The 22163-nt window shown below is 39.9% G+C and overlaps 2 protein-coding genes across 2 annotated transcripts; one reads left to right on the top strand and one right to left on the bottom strand.

Annotated features, from left to right (window-relative positions):
- Positions 1-836: 836 nt before the first annotated feature.
- LOC140999427 (ras association domain-containing protein 8-like) lies at positions 837-2342 on the bottom strand. The gene is made up of 2 exons (XM_073469797.1): positions 2240-2342; positions 837-2152 (listed from the first exon to the last, which is right to left on the bottom strand). The coding sequence occupies exons 1-2, from the start codon at positions 2340-2342 to the stop codon at positions 837-839; spliced, it is 1419 nt and encodes a 472-aa protein (XP_073325898.1).
- Positions 2343-7615: 5273 nt separating this feature from the next.
- Positions 7616-21367, top strand: ampd1 (adenosine monophosphate deaminase 1 (isoform M)). The gene is made up of 15 exons (XM_073470913.1): positions 7616-7816; positions 12064-12229; positions 12487-12634; positions 13867-14032; positions 14141-14360; positions 15055-15184; positions 15829-16023; positions 16676-16807; positions 16996-17159; positions 17365-17491; positions 18634-18797; positions 19056-19176; positions 19955-20128; positions 20578-20688; positions 20922-21367. The coding sequence occupies exons 2-15, from the start codon at positions 12078-12080 to the stop codon at positions 21075-21077; spliced, it is 2160 nt and encodes a 719-aa protein (XP_073327014.1). The 5' UTR covers positions 7616-7816; positions 12064-12077; the 3' UTR covers positions 21078-21367.
- The last annotated feature ends 796 nt before the right edge of the window (positions 21368-22163 follow it).

Below are 22163 nucleotides of genomic sequence, written 5' to 3'. Positions count from 1 at the left end.
GCTCATTCAAAGCTTTCAGTACAGTCGTTCTAATATGGATACTTTATGAAAGCTCTCTTGAGGTGCACGGTTGTGTTGAGTAACAGAGAACACAAATGCAGATTCCAGTCCATTTTTCCTCTAAGGCTAATTCCTTGCTCGAGTCCTTGGAGGCACAGTCCTCCAGCTTGAAACTCAATCTGAAATGTTCTTGGCAAAATGCCCAGATGAATGCTGTCTGCTAGACAAAATTAAATTTCTAATTTATACGAAGCAAAGGCAATGATAGTCTCCTCTTGATTTCACTCGCTTCCATTAAGGGTATAAGATGTACAGTATATTCCACAATTTAACTTTGGTGAGCAAGGGCAAGGAATCGTATCTGCAGATGTTATTATATATATTTAAATTTACAATGTAACATTAAAGTTTGTGAATTGTGTTTCACTGTGGGTTAAAGTAAATTGTGTACAAAGGTGGTATGTTAAAAAAACAAAACAAAAAAAACATAAGGAATAACATTATGGACACACTTGGCATCAGATTTCGACTTCAACTGGTCTGCCCTAGTTCCCACTGTGGATCAAAGGGGCTCATTTCTGATATGGAACCCATTTAACCACCAGGGGGCCCCCTTACATGACTAAAACAAAGGGAAGACTGCTAATGTGGAAGTGGGTGCACTATGATGCCTGCTGCTCCATCCCAAACACACACTAACAGTAAGAATTGGATGCAAACACTCAAAACAAGGTAAACCACAAGTATCGGTGTCCTGCATGAAATTACCAAAATTGGTGTTCAGTAAAGCATTAATATTTACTGACTTAGTATTTGTGACCTCTGTTAATTTGATTCTAAACCTTGGTACTGCCCAGATATATGGTGAGCTCGGAGCGATGAATTACCTTCTGTTTAGTCTGTGTTTGAGAGCTTTGGGCCTCAGACCAGCGTGTCCACCACTCCCTCAGCTCGGTGGGACCTGTGGGCCGTCGCTCCTTTATCTGGCTGAGAGGAACTAGAGCGTCAGGAGGGTTTAAGTCTTCTCTGGGCAGGGACTTCCTGTTAATATTTACATCCCGATCTGGATCAGATTGTTGCCAAATTCCAGTGGTAGTTGTTGTATTTGCACCAACTTTTGAAACCATCTTTGAATCCTCCTGAACAACATTTTGAGATGCAAAGAAATCAAGCCCCTGCATTGTGTGCTTGTACCCCTCCAGTCTGTGCTTGCACTCCACAGCCTTTGCCCTCATCTCAAGGAACTGACATTGCAAATCCTTCTCATAACCCTCCTCTGCCTTTAATTCATTCTCCCAAAACTTGATCTGCTCCATCTCCTCTTCAGCCATCCTCTGCTGGGCTTCCTGCTCAGCTTTTTTGGCCCTCTGTTTTTCCTCAAGCTCAAAAATCTGTGTGTCTATGTGTGCTATCTGGACCTGTAAATCCTGCAGACAACTGAGCTGAAATATTATTGTTTCTCTGAGACTATTTTTCTCATCTTCAGTTGTAGCACAGCTTGACCTGGACAGGTCATCCAACTTTGCTTCTGGAGTTTTCTTGGAGTGTTTGCTTTCTTTACTCCTTGCCGGACTTCCCATGCAGCAGGATGTCTGTTGATCCAGGTCTGACTTTGAACTCTTCTGACCTCTGACTTTGCTTCTACTGCTCCAACCTGAGTTATCTTTGTCAAAAGCGAGAGAAACATCCAAAGAGGTACGATTCCTTTTATCAGTCCTCTTGCTGCTTTCCTTATCACAGGCAGTACTGTAGACCTTGCCTTTGCCCAGACCCTCCAGCCATTCCCAGGCCTCCTCCATGAGCGTCAGAGACTTTCTTTTAGGCCGTTTCACGTCCTCTTTTTGCTGCTCAGCCTCTTGTCTTAAACAGGACAAGGGTGGCAAGCTTCGACGATGCAAGCTTAGTGAACCGCTGCCCCGCCGCATTCTGGTGCCTGCATCTTTTCTTCTCAATGGCGGGCAGGGCTGGTATCTGCCAACTTTTGTCCGGCTCATTTCATCCCAGACTGAGGGTCCGTTGTGGAGCAGCGTGAGTTGGACCTCCCTGGCCTGCTCGCCGTACTTCTCAAGAGTCTCCAGAAGGCGTTCATTAGGCGTCATGCGTCGCTCAAAGTCTTTAAATGTCTCCCGTAGAGTGTAGCGTCCGGGCTGACCTACAGAGAAAGATGACAGTGCGGTTGTCTTCTCTATAAATGTGTCAGAACATAAATCTTACCATGAAGAGCCACAGACACACTTACCCAGGGCTTGGGCCAAAGCTATAACCACTTCTTGGCATGTTGTTTCTTCTGTGACTCCACAGACCACACGTGGGATACCGTCCACAGACACCTTCACTTCCATTGTGTCTGTCCCTTTTAAAGGACATAAAGTTTTAGTCGATGTGTGACACAATGTGCTGGGCTCACTTCTCTGTAAGGGGAAGTGGTGGAGACAGCTAAATGACCCCCATTAACATTAACTGTAATCTGTCTGCTCATGTTGGTTTTGCTTGAGGGCAGTTTAAAGTGTCTACAGTGGCAGAGTCCCCATAATACTGAAATATAAATGAACAGAAAACACATTTTTAATAATGGATTCAAAATATTCATGTTGAAATGTTATAAAGACCTACCTTTTTGTCCTGTCTGTAGTACAAATGTTCGGACCTTCCTGCTCTGGGGGAATGTTCTGGTTGGGAGGAACACTCGAGCAATTAAGACCAATTAAAATTCCTGATGGCATCTACCACTGGAGGACCGTTTATGATCCCACCCATCGTGCATAGTTTCCATTGTGCCTGAAAAAACACAGCAAGACTTGACATTTCTGTAACATCTTCTTATATGAAATTCAACAACAGAATAATAATATATAGAGCAACAGGAAATATTTTGTCAGTAATTGTCAGAATAAAGGTTGTATGAGGTGTCTGTAGACAAGGCTCTGATATCAGTCAGAGCTTAAAGGGGTAATTTGTAAAATATGACCAGAGTTTTAGTTTAAACTATTAAAGAAATTAACATTATAACCAGAAACAACAGTGACATTGTATGTTGTGTTGCAGAGATGTCTACTGAAGTTAGCATGCTAACCAGCTAGCCCCGGCCCCGTCTTCGTAACACCACTTTGTACTCTAGAGGTGATAGTCTGATAAGTGTACAAAATAAACTCACAAATAAACTCTATTTTCAGAAAAATACAACAATGCAATTCAAGCTTCTCTATTACCAAACAAAAACAAGCTTAGCTGCCTTGTTAACTCACCCAAAACACACTCAAACTCGACATAAATTAAATATAACTCACGAAAAAGCAGTCTTACTTTGGTTTGGTCGAAATAAATCCTCAAGTCACTGAGTAAGATGTGAAAATGTCCCAGCTCTGCACGCTGTCTGCGCCCCAGATATTAGGTGTAGCAAGCTAGCATCATACCCGTCGACTGTGTGTATGAAGTCGGATTTTGTTTGTGTGACAGCTCAGCATCTGTCAAAACGTATACACCCTCAGATTTCCTTTTTGAATGTTCATTGCACTGGACTTGATTTGGGAGAAACATTTACGTGCATTTTCCGCTTTCCAACTCATTTACAATTCACACTGTCACAGCTAGCCTCAGTTATTGGCACCATTGTGTTTTTCCAGACTCGTGTTGACCTCTCAAACGTTCTTTGTGTTCATTCTGAAGAGACCTTATAGAGAAGAGCGAACCAACTCAATGATGTAAGTTAAAGTACACAACAATATCTATCTTAAGTTTGGTGACACAAGCTAATGTTAGCTAATATGAGCAACCGCAAAGTCCCTGAGTGTACTGAAATGTGTGTTTTATTGCTAATGAGTCTCATTGAACTTTTCATTCATGATTAATATTGTATTTCTTCTTATAAAGGTACAAAGTCAGTTTTTATTTCACATTCAAGAGATATTGAGCAGAACTGTATTTGCTGTTACAAGCAGTGTACTGTGTGATCCATCAAAACTGGCACTCCACCATTTGCACAGGTTGTGCCTTAGTGTAGTGTTTGTAGTCTTATGAATGTTGCTGTGTCTGAATACAAACAGGTCCAGTATATGTGTATTCACCAGTGAGTTTAGATTATGTTCCTCCTTATCTTTTCAACCGGAAGGGTGAGTGCAATCCCAACAGAACATGTAAACACACGTCTAACTTGTGCACCAGTTAGACATTATTATGAAGCACGTACTCATTCCTCGCTGTGCTGCTAAATATCTCAACTTCCATTCATTATTATCAGAGTTCAGATTTTACTTTAAGCTATTGCACTTCTTTTGGAGATTTATCTTTATTTAAATGAGGCTTTCGCTGCATTTTTAACAGTTTTAACTGCAGGTGATGATGGAAAGCAAAGCCTTCTCATTTGTTAGTTAACATGTTGGACTGCAAGCTATTTTTCATTTTCAACAAATAATACTCGTAAAAAGTGTTGGGAGACAAATTCAGCCATTTCAAAAAGTGGTGGGGACATCCCCAGTGTAAATGACACCTATGCATGGCATAATGAACACTCTAGCCAGCTACTTCCTTACAAGTGGCTCTCTTGGAAAAGTCCTTGTGGAAACAAACACTGCATAACAATTCTTTTTTACACCTGTCTCAGTCATGATGTAAAATACCCTTGTACCAAATCAATAGGTGAAACATGGAGGTGAACCCACTCCACAGACCAGTGTGTGTGTGTGTGTGTGTGTGTGTGTGTGTGTGTGTGCGCGCGTGCGCATGTGTTTATCTATGAATCTTCTCAAAATCATGAGATAAAGTGACCTGTTATGATAACAGCTTTATTATCTTGAGATACACTATGGGCTTCCATTCATAATGATTAATAAAGTCATGAAAATAAAACTATTAATGATGAAGTGTATAGTATGTGATGAAGATTTTGGAAATATATAAATGGAGGTGTTTCTTTCTGTCTTTGTTGAACTCTTGTGTTCTCAGCTTTGGCGTTCATTTCACTCGTGTTTTGATGATTAATGACATTTGAAATGAATTAGAACAATGAAAACCACAGGAAATGGCAAAATAAGCAAAGCATTCCTAGACTTGAAGCTGGACAGGGGAGCACCTGTTGTAATTTTGTAGTGTCTGACAGTCCAAATGATGATGATAGGAGTAATGTGAGACGGGCAAGCTTGGACACTCTGCTCCCTCTTTCCCACATAAACCAGATGTCCAATAGCTGATAATCTTCCAGGTTCAGCGTGAGGAACAGTCAGATCTCTCTTGAGCACGAAAAAGAAATTAATCAGAGAACTGTCCATTCATTTGTTGCGACTCACCTTTAAAAGCATGTGGCAACTTGGCGACAATCAGTGTTCAACCTCAAATTTGTAGTTATCACTGTGGGATGATTTGAGATGAGCAACTGAAGATTGAAACCACAATTCCTTAAAAGAAACATGCTGTCCAAACAGCCAAGTCAAGAGATTAAACCATCTCTAGAGTTCAAGATAATGTCAAGCTACCATTGAGTGTCAGTTTAATTCCAATCACAAGTAATCCACAGAATCAAGTTTCAGCTGGAAGTTTAAAGTATTTCAAAGGTATGCTTAGAAAATATATGATCAGAGATGGATTATCATTTAGAAAATGTTCCACCAGTAGCTTCTCAGCAGGTAAAGAATTTGGTCTGGCATTTTTATTTCTAACGGCTGATCTGACTGGCTGCCCGTTTCTAACCTGATCTCTTTAACTGGCTGAAACATAAGAGGAACTTTGACATTTAGGATCACATTCCCTAAAAATAGACGGGTTGTTAAGAGTCCTCAAGCTGCACTGCGTCTTAGGGTGAACGGAGGCTTGACAAGGGTGAATGGCACAGAATTTTCCTCCCTTACAACCAAAGAAATAGTCATTACTTTAAATTGTATCCAGCACTGCAGATAGTTTTGGTTTATTATCTATGTTTTAAAAATGCCTGTCTCTAAGATGTATGCTCATTACCCTGATTTAACTGTGTGCTTGGAATTATGTTTGTGCTGTTCAGAGCAGTAAAAAATGAGAGACCACCAGTCGCGACGCCCGAAAACATGTTCATGACGTACTGACCAATGACCACTCAGTAGTCATTACTCCATTGCTACATGATTATGCAGTACTCCACAGATGCGGGCCAGGGGTGTAAAATGGGGTGCCCCCCCTCTTTCCGGCCCGCTTGCTTGGAACACGCCCATCTTAAAAACTTGGCCTCCATTTTGATCTGAACTCAAGATTACAGTTTCATGAATGAATCTTGCACTATTCCAAGGCACCCAGCACTTTGCACCCAGCACTTTTTTTCGATTGCAATTCTTCAATGCTATGAAGAGGACATAGGAAAAACCATAGCAGAGGCAGAATTTTTAGAGAGGGACTGAAACTCACTGAAACTTGGCGCACTACAAAGACCATGCTATAGGTCCTCAAAAATGAGGACCTTTAGCAGAGAATGGGCCAGGGACCAGTACAGCTGCTTATCAGTGGAAGAAAAAGGTCATGGATCAGCAGCACTCTAAGAAAGCTGGACAATATCATCAAACAGGCACGGAATTGATCAGAAAATCTCAGTCGTGGAAGACCGAGGCATATATGGAGGAGAGAGGTGGCGGCAGATACGAGGGCATAAGGTTACGCCTGGAGTAGACTGAAGAAGGTGGCCCAAAGTCATGTATGATAGAAACAGGCAATTGATGGCCTTTGCTCCACCTTGGAGTGAAACAGCAATGATGATGATACTACTTTGATTCCTTTTTAGAGTAAAGGTGCTTTCACCAGTTATTCCTGTAAGAGATTGATACTGCCTGGTGATTCGGGGCAGCTTATTTGTAAGGGCGTGCCCTCACCGAATGCACCGAAATACAGCAGAATGGCTGTAGTAATGGCAATGTTGTGATCTCATGAGGATGAATCCCTGGTTGATCCCCTGACTTTCCTCGTGTCAAAGATTTCAGATATCACAATATTTGAAGAGAAGTCCCCAAACGATGAATCTTAATGACTTTGTTGATCCCCTTTGATGGTTTTTGATGTAGCTCCATCATGAGATCAAGACAACCAGTTACCTACAAAGATGATCAGCCTCAGCTGTACACCGTGCTCAGTGCTAATTAGCACATTTTAGCATGCTAACATGCTAAACTAAGATGGTTACAAGGGCAAACATAATCTCTACATAATACCAGAATGTTAGAATTGTCTTTGAGAGCATGTTAGCATGCTGACGTTAGCATTTGGTTCAATCCAACACTAAGCCTATATGTGTAGCTTCAAAAAGCTGCTAGTTGGACGACAACAAGACAGCAAAATCTCTCTCTAAAGTTGGTCTTTGAGGTTTAACAGAGATAGATATGCAGAAATCCTTCAAATCTTTGCAGAAAAAAACAAAACAAAATGCAAAACAAAGCAAAGAAATGTGTGTAACACCTCAAGACTATTTTAAAGATATTTCCCTTTCTCATTTAAAGGAAACTGAAATGCATGTGCATAACAACTTGTGCAGCTATCAGGGTGTTATATAATACATGTCCCCTCATGCACACATACCCACATGCTCTTTGTCTACACACTTTGCTGGTCAGTGAGTCTTGTGTGCACTCATAGACAACTTAAAATAGACTTGGACACATATGAGTTCCCTGTTACGTCAAGGCGTATCCCGTGTGGGCACAGCAGGTTCTGGTTACACTTGAGGCAGGGGGAGCTTAATATTGCAGAGACCAAGTTCAGGGCTCCACACTTCCCAACTACAGTGGTCCAGTGGCTGATCACCCTTTTTTCCTCAGGGAGCGTTTCACTGGAAGAGCGTCACCATGCCTAAAGTCGTTGTGCCAGGTGAGTATGGGCAGAATGACTCTGGGTTTGAACGTGCTCTCTCTCTCTCGCCTATAGAAAGAGGGTTAGGATAGCTTTTTAAAAGGGTTATTTTTACATCAACACATGACTACAAAGTTAAACTGAGGAAAGCCTTCATCAAGTGTGGAGTACACATGAAAAAATGTAAAAAGCAAAACAAAACTTGGCCTTTCTGTCAACACGCCTCCCTCATGTCTGTTTATTAAAACATATGGAAAGAATGGATGCAAGAACTCCCAAAACTTTGCAAAAAATTCTTTGAATGTACTTACAGGGGTCACACCCCTCACTGCGCTGAATATTAACAACTGTTACGGTAATAAATTCCCATCTGTTTGGCAGTGTACTGTTTGATGGTACTGACAGCTTTAATGACAGGTTCATTGGGGTTAAAATGCAGATAGTTCTTATATGAAGTCCATGCTGACTGATATGTACATCACAAGATGTCATCTTTTTCTCAGAATTGAACATTTTACCTTCATCTTTTCTTTACAATCATATGTTTGCACCAATTAGTTCACTTGTGTCATTTTTTATATATCAGTTAAACAAGATCAAAATACCATTCTTGAGCTCAGTTGTAAGCTTTCAAGTTCATGTTAATGAAACAAACTGGGTATGTAGAATCTACGATTAAGCGATCAAGCCCTCATTTTCAATGATGTCGAGAGTACAAATAAAAAAACAGAATAGGTGCAAAAATGTGATAACGAATAGAAACAACAAACATAATCACAAAGAAAATGAACAGAATGGGTACATAAAAATGATAAGAGATAAAGAGCAATATGACAGAATACAAATAAAACGGAAAAAAGTGCTTGCAAATGATAAGAAACTGCAAACGAACATAACAAAACACAAATAAAACAGAGGTGCATGAAAGATAAATGGCAGACAGTCATACAGGACAGCACGTAGTTAAAAACAGTTACATTCAAATGCTGAGTAACAATATAACAGTCACCAGTAATGAATCTGAGGGCGGAGTGATAAACCCAGTCTAGTGGAGTGAGAGTGGGGACAGAGGCATGTCTACAGATAACATCACCATAATCCAGGACAGATAAAAAGACATCTTCAGTGATCCATTTCTTACAGAACATGGGGAAAGTAGTTTGGATTTTGTACAAATAACCAATTTTTGTCTTGGCTTGCTAACAAGTTTGTTCAAATGAAATTTAAATGTGAGTTTCTGATCCAACCAGATACCCAAATATTTGTATTCAGAAACCCTTTCAATACGACATAATGTATGAGCTGTGAAAAGGTCAAAAGAGCAAAGAGCAACCCTTGCTCAATTTGTACTTGCTGTATTATTACTACTATTTTAAATGCTGTTGTAATGGTTGCTAATTATAGGCCTACCTCCCCCAAGGCACTGGGCAGCTGGCAAGTACGAAGTTATATTATGCCATCAAGAGTTTTTCAAAGGGTGAAAAATAGAAATGCAGTGGTCCGGACAGCTGCTGTCTGAAGAGCTTGATTTCACATCTAACAGGGTTAGGTGGTTGTAGTGATTTAGCAGGTATCGGTGGAGAATGCATGTGAGACTGTTTACACTTGCTGCAACATTCTGATGTGACAGCTGAGATTTCACACCAGTGTTGTCATGCAGTCCATGCAGGCAGGTTTTATGGTCTGTCGGAGCAGGTGTGGCGAGCTGACAACCAACATCAGTGATCAAATTCTGATGAGATATTAAAGGGACAGTTCGTCACAGAAAACAATACAAAACTGATTCAGAAGTTCACCCAAAAATGAAAATTCAGTCATTATCTACGCACCCTCATGCTGATGAAAAGTCAGGGGAAGTCGCATCATACAGAAAATAAAATGAAGCAGATGAGGACTGAATGAAAACGACAGAAAAACAAAATGGCTCCATACAGCTTGTAAAGTGTAATCCAAGTCAGTGTAATAAGATGTTATTATCACCCTAAGAAAGCCAAAATCCTCTGTAGCTGCTAAGCTAAAAGTGGGGTAAATAATGTCTTTTCAAATCAGCCTTTTTTTCTAGTTGTTTTTACATTTTGAAATAAGTCCCCATCTTCTTAAGTTGTTTAGGAGAACGCTGCAACACTGTTTTGCTGTGAGGTGCAAAGGTCTTTTTTCCTCCAAAAGACTCGAAAATTAAGCAAATTCTGTGGACAGTATTTTATTTTTTTTCTTCTAGTAGCTCACTAGCTTCCTTGGAATTGCTGCCTTTAAACATAACCACACTTGTTTTGTTTCCCTCTAACCTGGACCGTCCCACCCTGACTGGGACTTTTTGCTTACTCCGCAGAGGGAGGAAGTAAGTCTGGAGTTGAGAAACTTCTTGTAGGGAGTTTTCCTCCATGCATTTGATTGCAACATAGTAATATGGACCTTGGTGATTAAAGATCTACTTCCACGAAATAAAGTGGAAATGGACTCTATTTATTAATGTACTGTTCACATTCAGTTTGGTTCTTTGGTTTATCATAATGTATCAGATGCTTCACTTAGAGCATCATCAGTCTGAACTGAACTGAAAGTGAGCATTTACATTAATAAATGACTTTAAGAGTAGTTCATGACTCTTCCACCGTTGGAATCATGGATTTATTAAGGGGAATGGGATGCTGGCACACGACTTCATTGACTGTCCGACTTGCTTGAACCTTCAAAGTAATGGCAGGGCTGGGGCGCCCAGGAGCTCAGTTGGTGAAGCGTGCATCCCATGTACAGAGGCTTTGTCCTCGCTGCAGCTGCATGTTCAGGTCATGCCCCCTCTCCCTCATCCTGTTTCCTGTCACCTCTCTGAGCTGTCCTGTCAATAAAGCCATTACAGGTTAAAACAAAATACTTAAAACAAAATAAATAAATAAAGTAATGGCAGGGAATGCATGTTCACATGCATGGATCATCATCAAAAATGGCAGCAGAGCAGTAATGGAATCACATCACCCAAACGTCCTCCATATTTGATTCAAAACTTCAAGAACTGAGATGACGAAATCACCAATTCTTCATCCAGATGCTTTGTCCAAATCTTTTCCATGAGCAACTTTAATTTAACACTCATGTGTCCTCCCCATTATTCATCCTCACACTGTATGTTACTTTAATACAACTTATCCAATCACCATAACACATATGTACTGGTCCAGTGTTTAATTTCAATCCTCAGCATACTATTGCATGTATTTCTAATCTATTTTCAATATTGTTAATAACTGATAAATATGATGGATGATATGCAGGGACAGTCCCTGTTCCTAAATCGTTATGTATCCATAACTCCAGTAGATGGTGCATTTTGTTATTCAAACACTGTAAAACATCAAATGTGTGTATCATCTTCATGTATAACACTTTTCTAACCAATGCTTTTCTAACCCTCTCTTTTTTGGTTTTCTTCCGGGTGGTGCTACTTTCTTGCTGGGCATAATCAGGTCAAGAGAGTAAGTACAGAGGGTGCAAAGTAGAACCCGAAATCACTTTAGTCAAATGTGCCATACTAGATATGGTTGTCTAGAGTTGAAAGCCTTGGCGCTTGACTAGTACATGCATGTAACCAGTAGATTTCCATGTAGAGAGTAGTTATCTATGTTAGCAGGCATCATTTAATGCCACTCATGCTCTGTATCGTCATTGTGTTTCTGATGAAACCTCCGTCGAATTGCTGTTGTTCGTAGCTTGGTTCATAACTCAGGTCATTTTGGACCTTGACCCTCTTTTCCTGTCATTTCTTTTCAACATACTGAGGAATTCTGATCAAAATCATTTCATCTACGTCCCTATAGAACCACTGACATCTTGACTGATAATAAATGTAAAATAAACAGTGAAGGATGATACGAAAACTGGGTCTGGAGTTAAAAACATTTATCAAAGAAGGCTTCAGAATCTTGTATCCATGCATATGAGTTGAGCCGACTGTGTATGTCAATGCTTTATCACTGTAATTCCTCTATATGCATGGGACCTTGTGTTTTCAGCCAGAAGTGGAGGTCACAGTTGCAGACTTGTAGTGACTGAGTCAATCTTTGGTCATGTATTCAACGCATGTGCTGGAGTCTGTCAGGTTAGGTAAGGTATGTGCCTTTGTAATGTCATACATGTGGCCTAGATTAGCAGTCAAGAGGTTCTGTTTGTGGCTGGCCTCCTAGCCATAGTCTGTGTTGTTTAGTGCTGCATGATGGTGATGGGAGCAGAATGCCTTTAGGTCACACACAAACATGTGTTTGCTGCGACCGACAGAGACCGATGCCAAGATGCGGGAATTCGCGGAGAAAGTCTTTGCGTCTGAGACCAAAGACGAGAACGTCCGCGATGAGATCTCCATGTTTGATGTGGATGAGGACTGTCCCATCATGCACCATGAGATGGCCCACCATCTGCACACTGAGGATGATGCTGAGAAACGGTGAGACCGGAGATTATGTGTTGTCACTTTGAGCTTGTGTTGAAACAAAATCATGTTATTACATGGTGAGAAAATAAGACATTTCAAAGTTTCCTATTTAGACTTTTTTTTACACCATTTAAGGACTCGCATGTTTCCTGGAAAACCAGGGCAAAAATTACACTATATAACTGATAATACTTTGCCTTAACAACAAACAGAGAAATTTTGACCTTGGATGAAATCAACCACTAAACACAACCTCTCCTTATCCACAGCAAGAAGCGCTCCCGCACCATAGCTGTGCCTGTGGCTAGTGTCAAGTCAGCTGCTGCCCCTGTAGTGTCAGTGGAGGTGGACACGCCCACCTACCTGGAGGTGCCCGACTTCCAGAGAGTGGCCATCATCGGAGACTACGCCTCTGGGGTACTGTTCAGTCGTTTAATGTTTGCCTTGATATTTTTAGAAAAAATATCACCCACCATTTTAAATGTAGATATATCTTTGATGTAAAATAATCGCATTAAGTAGGTTCAAACTGGTTCAAGTGAGTTTTTAAAGTCTCCTCATTATTTTTCCTCAACTATCTTAAATCATGGCTTGCACTTTTTATCATTATTATCTGTCTTTACCTCCAACACTGATTGTACCCCACATACTCTATAAAGCAGTTACTGACAAGTAGCAACATGTAGTCACAGAGGAGCAAGAGGATCATAGAGACACACTGCTGCCTGTAGCCTTCCTATAATATTTCTATGACCAATCAGTAGCATCTGTGCTGCTGAAAATACACCCCCAGACCAGGCTACCTCTGCAACACAATATTTTAGGGGAGACGTGACTACAAATTTAGTTTTTACTAAGGTTAGGAGTCAGGGCTGTCCCCGATCAACTTATTCTTTTAAAATGTAATAAAAGGTGGCTATTTGAAGTAGGTTCATTTTATAATATTAGTTGATTTCACTGAATTCCAGTTTGATGTTTTACAGTGTAGTAGCAGTAGTTGAAGTTTCTATGTTTGTATTACTGCATGTCAGCAAACTTTCCTAAACTAGACCTGGGTCAAGTTTACACAGATGCAGGAGGTGTTGACTTTGAATTTCACTGACTATATGTCTGTAGGTCAGTGGCCCTACAGCCTCATGCCCACTAACAGAGGCCCATGAGTGGAGCTCATCTGAGAGCAGGCTGTGAGGTTTAGGTTTCATGACTGTGGGTTTGACATTTACAGGGAGGGAAACACTGTGGGGGAGCTGATTATTATTCCTGTTTTAACGTTTGTTAAGATACATTTCAGGTATAGAGACTATACAATATAGCATATTGCATATCATGACAGAGAGCAAATGGCTGCTTATGTAATGCAGGAAAAAACAGTAAAATATTGGCATTGTTTTGAACAGAAAATTGTGACTTTTGCAGTTTACAGTATATTTTTTCAAAGTTCTTATCAATCCAGCCTCCACCCCTTCCATCAACAAACGTAAACATGCTTTTGTTATCATAATTTAGTTTTTGCATTAAAGCTTTTCCATGAGTGGATAATTGGCAGTTCATATTGTTTTTAAAAACTAACTAAATAACTTAGCCACATGACTACAAGTTTTCAGGTATTTTTGGATGCAACTATAAAATCTCTTATGTTTGCTACTCAGGTGACCATGGATGACTTTGAGCTGTCCTGTAAGGGTCTGTACCGTGCCTTGACCATCAGGGAGAAGTACATGAGGCTGGCCTACCAGCGCTACCCCCGTACGGCCTCCCAGTACCTGCGTGACATCGAGGGGGAGACCTTCAAACCTGAAGATCAGGTGCAGCCAGGTGAGGAGAAAAGAAGATGAATCTCAACAGGGTGACCAAATAACTGTGCTTATGCAAGATATTTTCTGTGCCCAAATGCTTAATTCGTATATTACATCCATCCACCAGTCTTCACATCTCCTCCAAAGAATGGGGATGACCCCTTTGACACCAAGGACCTGCCAAAGAATCTGGGTTATGTTGCTCGTATGAAGGATGGTGTCATCTATGTGTACAATGACGCTGCAGCTGCTGACAAACATCAGCCCAAGGACCTGCCCTGCCCCGACTACAACACCTTCATCGACGACATGAACTTCCTCATCGCTCTCATTGCACAGGGCCCAACGTTAGTGCTTTGTATTTCAGAATTGCAATGTCTCAGTTATGATTTCATCCAGTTTCCAGTGTCTATACAACCCATTTATCATCGATGACTTTCCAAGGGTTTACTGATTGACTGAAGTTCTCAGTGTGTGCGGTCCTAGAAAGATCCTCAACAAAATAACATGCAATAACAAGACAGTTCAAATCAACGTTTTCCTTTTTTTTGGTAGATACAAACACAAAAAATGTCTTTCAGTGTACTGGTGTTGATTTAGTAAAAGTGAACGTCACATCACAAATAGTACCCAAGTAATAGCCTTAAACTTTAAGGCAATTACTCGGGTGCTATTTGTACTACTTTTGATAATTAAGAACTCTTAATTTCAGATACTTTAAAGTATCTGAAATCTGAAATACTTTAAAGTATCTGAAATTAAGTGTTCTTAAGTATCAAAAGTACAAGTAAAAGTAAATTAATACTTATATATAATACTATATCTACATTTGCCTGATTCGTCCAATTGAAAATCCAAATAAATGTTGTGGAGTAAAAGTACAATCTTTGCCCCCAAATTGTAGTGGAGTGGAAATATAAAGTAGCAGAAAATGTAAATACTCAAGTAAAGTACAAGTACCTCAAAATTGTACTTAGTTACATTCCATCACTGCAAACTCATTCCAAACTCATGTGTTTACAAGCCTCTCTTGTTTTGCAGTAAGACCTACACTCACCGTCGTCTGAAGTTCCTCATGTCCAAGTTCAACGTGCATGAGATGCTGAATGAGATGGAGGAGATGAAGGAGCTGAAGATGAACCCCCACAGGGACTTTTACAACTGCAGGAAGGTAGCTAGGAACAGCATTTAGCACAGGCATTCCCTCTCAATTTGCTTCAAAACATTAAAGGTAAACAAAAATTAATCTAAATCCACCTTGCACCCATAACTCTCCTCTGTAATTTGGAGGGATATAACTAAAATGCATGTGCTACGGCCCCATACAAGCCCCATGAATGCTGGATTTTAGATGAGGGGAAAATGTAAAATAAAGTGGAATCTTTGCGCTCCTCCTCCATTGAGTGTATTTCAAATCTTTATATTGACTTTTTAACACATGGTATTATAGATCTTCAAAATAAAGGGTTAAATCAATGATATATGTCCCAAAAAAACATGGTTATAAAAAAAAAACAGTATTAAAGAGTCAGAATATTTTGAAAAACGTCAACATAAATTATTGTACTCAAACATTTTATACTATATTTATGTCAAATAGAATTATATGCAGACAAATAAAAGATAAAAGTAGTATATTGATACTTCATTTTAGACATTCCATTTCCTACCAGTTTGCTATGGTTTTCCTCACTTGAAGCTGCCATGCATCTTACATGTGTCTTTGGTTCCCTCTTGTGATGAAGCAGAGTTATTACAACACCTACACCAACAGCCAACTCTGATCCCCTCTCTGTCGTCTCATTGTCATTCCAGGTGGACACCCACATCCACGCTGCCGCCTGCATGAACCAGAAGCACCTGCTGCGCTTCATCAAGAAGTCCTACCGCGTGGACGCTGAACGTGTCGTGCACAAGCTGAAAGGGAAGGAGGTCACCATGAGGGAGCTCTTTGATTCCCTAAACCTGCACCCTTATGACCTCACTGTGGACTCCCTGGATGTGCACGCTGTATGTTACTCATTCCTTGGAACAGCAGTTTGTACAGACAGAATTACAAGTACAAATCGAGTCAGCGAAGGAAACATGAGAAATTGCAATTTCTTTACCATTTTCTGATTGAAGCAGGCACACACTTTAACAATTTTCTTCTTGTAAGCACACTTAAAAGTTAAATATATGAGATTTTGAACATTAATATAAGAGCCAACACAAAACCTCTTGGTTCTTTGTTCTGATATCCGAGCTATGCATGCATGTAAGTGCATCCAGAGAAAGACAGTTGATTGATGAGTCTCTCTTCCAGGTCATCAAATACAGATGCTTCAGGTTGTTGGCCTTGGGATGGGAACAAGACTCAACAATCAACTATTTTTTTCCAGAATTGCTTATTGCACCTTTAATAATGAGTTTCAGATATCAAAAATTAGAGGAGGAGTGCGGTTTTTGTCGCAATTTGTTAAAATCATAGAATTTTACACATATTTGTCGAGAATACTATAAACAACATCAAAAAAGGATAATCTTTAACATAATAACATAATTTCCTTATAGTATACTCTATTTGGATAACTTGGACAACATTTACATTTAGAACAAATCAACACAGTCAACCGTCCTTAATCTGAATCTCTTTCTCTGTCTCTTTGTTGTTTTTCTGAAGGGCAGACAAACCTTCCAGCGCTTCGACAAGTTCAACGCCAAATACAACCCTGTGGGAGCCAGTGAGCTGCGTGACCTGTACATGAAGACGGAGAACCACATCAATGGAGAGTACTTTGCCACCATCATCAAGGTCAGTTTCTATTCGAATAAAGCAGAAGAGAAACATCACAGAAAGACAATGGCAGAAAAATAGTTTTTGTGTCCTGCTGACACACGAAGAATGATAAACCAATACTGCTACTGATCTGCCAAATACTTTATGTATTATGTAATGAACTTCAGATAATCTAAGCCTGATTTGACCTTTTTGTAAACCAGGAAGTAGCCAGTGACCTGGAGGATGCCAAGTACCAGTACGCTGAGCCTCGTCTGTCCATCTACGGTTGCAACCCCAACGAGTGGGGCAAGCTGTCCAGCTGGTTCGTCAGGCACAGAGTCTACTCCCCAAACTTCAAATGGATGATTCAAATTCCCAGGATCTAGTACGTTTTCACTCTTGATTCTTTCTTCCATGCAATTTTAACCCAACCATGATACAAATAGAGAACTATTTTATCCCAATGTGGATAAATTATCGATATTTAAGAATAATCTACTGTATATTACATCAAACACTCCCCTATGCGCTTGAAAAAAGATGGCTAGAATTCATATTAAAATTAATTTATTGTCCTCCTTCTATCTTAGCGACATCTTCAGAGGCAGGGACTTCGTGCCACACTTTGGCAAGATGTTGGAGAACATTTTCCTCCCCGTGTTCCAGGCCACCATTGACCCACACTCCAATCCAGAGCTCAGCATCTTCCTCAAGCATGTGAGTCAGAAACAGTCACCAAAAGCATTAGTGAAGGATGATCATAACAGCTCAGACACAAATTATATCTTGGTTTAAGGACTGTACGATAATTAGAGACTGTATGAAAATGACTGAGGTGGGAAGAGGTGCTGAGTCTTATATTTTGGCCCTCTCCAGCATGATCAATATTCTTTAGACCCATCCCTTCCCTGAAAAACCCGAAATAGCATCCAAAAATATCTAGAAAATAATATATTTCTGGCTAATTTAATAGTGACAATACAGCTGCCCCTTTTTTGGAATTAAGTCCTGCTAAATTAACGATCTTTACAGCCACCACGGCCAAGGCCCTGTGCTTCATGTTGCAAAATGCTTCATATGGCAAAATACACTTCTAAGACACATATGAAAACTAAGCTTTTTGATTTCTTATTGCTATATCAAAAAACAAAAAATAAATAAATAACAACATCATTATTTTTCTTATCCAATACAAAAAGTATAGGGTGGGGAAAACAATGAATGCCCCTCCCCTGGTCTCCCAAAAATATTGCCCCAAACCTTGCAGCAAAATTAAACTTACAATACCCTGCCCTTGTTTGACCCCCACCTTCTCTCCTGATAAAAGGGACAGTTCACCCCAAAATCAAAAATACACAATTTTCCTCTTACCTTTAATGCTATTTATCTTTCTAGACTATTTTGGTGTGATTGTTTTTCTTTCCATATCACCATGCAGAAGGAAACATGCAACTAGTCATGGAGGATAACACTAGCTAGCTAAAACATTTCCTGCCATATAATGCCATTATATTTGAGAGAAGGCAGACATCTCTACAGCCCATATCTCCAAAACACGACAAATCACACCAAACCCATCCACATGGATAAATAGAAGAAGAAAAATATGTATTTTTGATTTAAGATGTAATTATGGGATAAATGAAAAAATATATATTTGAGTTGTAGTTGTGTTTACAATACAGAAGACACTGACATGACCAGACATGTGGATTACAAATGAATAGACCTCAACCATGAATGTTAATTTCCATATTAGTCATACATAAAGGAATGTTTTTACAGCTATCTTTGTCCAAGAGCTGAGTCACCCAGAGGTTAACCCTTGTATGATTAAACGTTTGCCTCCTGGCATGTAGGTGACAGGCTTCGACAGTGTGGACGATGAGTCCAAGCACAGTGGTCACATGTTCTCCACTAAGAGCCCAAAACCAGAGGAGTGGGACATCGTCAAGAACCCCTCCTACACCTACTACATCTACTACATGTATGCCAACATTGCTGTGCTCAACCAGCTCCGCAGGTCAGTATCTTGTATCTGTACACTCAGTTTTTTGTTTTTTAGTATGCGTGAAGTGCAGGAATATCATTGTTTAATGTTTTCTTCCTGCCATTTTGTTGTCATATCATAGATGATACCTTCCCCCCATTTATTTATATCTCATTTTCTCTTCTCCAAATACTCAGTGACTGCATATTTTGGCAATAGCAGGACAGTAAGTTCCTCTAACAATATGCGTCTTTTTCATAATGTAATGCTTATTTATGTTCTGCTTTCCAGACAGAGGGGGTTGAACACATTCATGTTCAGGCCTCACTGTGGTGAGGCTGGTGCCGTAACCCATCTGCTCGCTGCCTTCATGACTGCTGATAACATCTCTCACGGCCTCAACCTCAAGAAGGTAAGTCCTCTAAACGCATGGACACAGTTTAATTAAGCAGCACTCATACATACATTAATTAACACATGATCAAGCACCAATTTCTAGGTGTCAGACATGTAAAGGAACCATAAGGCCCCGATTGTCCTGAATAAGAAATAATCAGAATGACCTGCTTCTTTATGCTGTAGACATTAAAGTCAATTAACAAAGACTTTTTTTTTCATGACATAATCTCTTATCTGAAAGCACCGAAATAAATTCAATCTGGATATACAGTACTATAGTGCTGGAACTATCTGATTAAAAACCATTAAGGACCCTATTCTCAAAGAGCTCCTTGAGGGAAGAAGTACCTTTTAAGGCTCAATATTTGAAGCCTGGCTCTAAGACACTTGGTTGAAAATCAGGGTGCAATTGATCAGAGTAAGAATGGATGTTACCTTGGATCTTCCATAATCCCGTGTTCTGATTGTAACTATTTATAATTACTGGGTTATTGCAACAATCAATAACTTAATTAATGTTTTCTACACATTTAAAAAAAAAAAGGGTTTTGAAGGGGAGATTTTAACTACTGTACAATTGATTTATGTCAGTCTCACATATAAGATTCATTTTCATGAGTAATCTTGCAGTTAATACTTGACTTTTTGGCCTTTAAGTATATTCAAAATAAAATATTATCAAATATAAAAATAAAAGACAAGACAAAATGTCAGGTTTTGACTAGTAATGTCTTGATTTGACTGAAACTGTTCTTATAGACTGATTATATCTATCTATCCTCCACCTCCAGAGTCCTGTGCTGCAGTACCTGTACTTCCTGACCCAGATCCCCATCGCCATGTCCCCTCTCAGCAACAACAGCCTGTTCCTGGAATACGCCAAGAACCCCCTGCTGGAGTTCCACAAGAAAGGCCTGGTGGTGTCTCTGTCCACCGACGACCCCATGCAGTTCCACTACACCAAGGTCTGAGCACACAGAGGGAGGGCCTTTGATGATAATGTATACAATGGTGCATATTGTGCTGTGTCTGAATACCGTGACATTGTGTACATCCACAGATGAATGCATTATACTTTTCTTTGCAAGTCTTTGTATTCATATTGAACAGGCAACGTCATTTAGAGTGCAGTCAGAAATAGAGCACAATATGCATTGAATGAGTATTCATTGTAAACATATAAACAGGTTTATGTCATATGTAGAGCGTGCAGATGTGTCCAGAATTAACTGTTTAATAGTCTGGATTGCATATACACAGACAAAACAAACCGATGGAAAATGATGCCTTCTACTGCTCATGGTAAACGTATGCACTGTAGCTGCTGGTAGCTGTGTGTACAAGGTCTCTTATGAGCTGCAGTAACTCAAAGTAGAGTGATAAAAGGTGTAAATGTTGATCTTTATATCCACAGGAACCCCTGATGGAGGAGTACGCCATTGCAGCCCAGGTCTTCAAGCTCAGTACCTGCGACATGTGTGAGATCTCCAAGAACAGTGTGTTGCAGAGCTCCCTGTCTAATGAGGTACTGAGTTTACTTTACTTTTTAACACACTTAATAAGAAGCCTGTAAGACATTTCTTTCTTTTTATGTTAGCAAAATCTTTGTTGCAAAACAGTGATTGTTGTGCACTTAAAGGCTTCATGTCAAATCCTCTGAAACACACACAGATCATATCGTCACACAACACAGACCGCTCTTAAATCGGAGATTATACTCGCACCAAAACATGCTTGTTGTTGTCTTTTGTGTTCCAGGAGAAGGTCCACTTCCTGGGTCAGGACTACCTGAAGGAGGGTCCAGAGGGCAATGACATCCGTAAGACCAACGTGGCCCAGATCCGTATGGCATACCGCTATGAGACCCTGTGCTATGAGCTCAACCTCATCAAGGAGGGCTTGAAGGCTGAGTAAACACTAATAGCTCACCTACACTTGGTCGAAGCTCATCTGCATTGTGATGTAGAAAAGTTTCTAAATTTTTCACAGTAACTCTTAAAAAAAAAAAAGAATCTTAAAGAAAGAGACCTTCTAACACGTGTATGCTCTTTTCTTTGGAAGAAGAAACTTTATGATGATTGTCTTCACTGTAAATCATCTGCACATCTTATCCAGTTGACTTGTACATTACACTATGTGTATTTCATATGGAGAAACATCCTGTATTAGAATGAAAAGAAATAAAATGTGTAATAACAAGTGTCTTTGGTGTGCTTGTCCCATTGATGCATTTCATGATTTAACCAGAGTTACAACATTGCAACATTATTTACTTGACAGCAGGATCTTGTCTAGTTGACTTGGATGCTCAGATCTGTAAACTGTAAATGAGACTTGATATGCACCCTCACTTCCTTTTGAAGTTAGTCTGCACAGACATTTAGCTGTATCAGCAGAATGAAGAGGGAAAATGTGCATCAGTCATGCAAATTTTATGGGGTCATTAGTTTGAGCTGTTGCACGATGCATCACTTTTACCATTAGTTATTGACAGGGCATCCATGATGTCAGCCATTTCCTAGAAAGACACACCCTTCGTATTCTCAAACATTAAAACTGGGATGTCAAAGTGAACATTTGATTAAGCTGGATTGTTCCATGAATGATGATCAAGTCTGAGATCCATTTTTGTGGCCCACGGTTTGAGTGAAATAATTAAACAAAAAGCCTATTAGATTATGATGTAATCCAGATTCTATAAATCAGTTTCAAAATTATATTGATACATTTAATCTGGTGTGAGACAGACATTTATTGGACTGTTTTAAAGCAACTGAATGAACACATCAATTAAAATGTCTTCTCTACAGTTTTAAAGCTGTCCATCACTTTGCTGCACCAAAACGTCACATCATTAACAAAAGTAAAGTCCACGTCATGTTTACTGGCTCGTGGAGCAGCGTAGGTGCCGCTCATAACACAGTATCCATATTTCCCAGGACACTTGAAGACAACAGCATTTATTCATCGTTGACAGCTGCAGGAGTTGATGTGATGACG

This window comes from Pagrus major, chromosome 7 (assembly GCF_040436345.1).
Source record: "Pagrus major chromosome 7, Pma_NU_1.0".
Lineage (NCBI taxonomy): Eukaryota > Metazoa > Chordata > Actinopteri > Spariformes > Sparidae > Pagrus > Pagrus major.
This window is presented reverse-complemented; position numbering and strand designations above follow the sequence as displayed.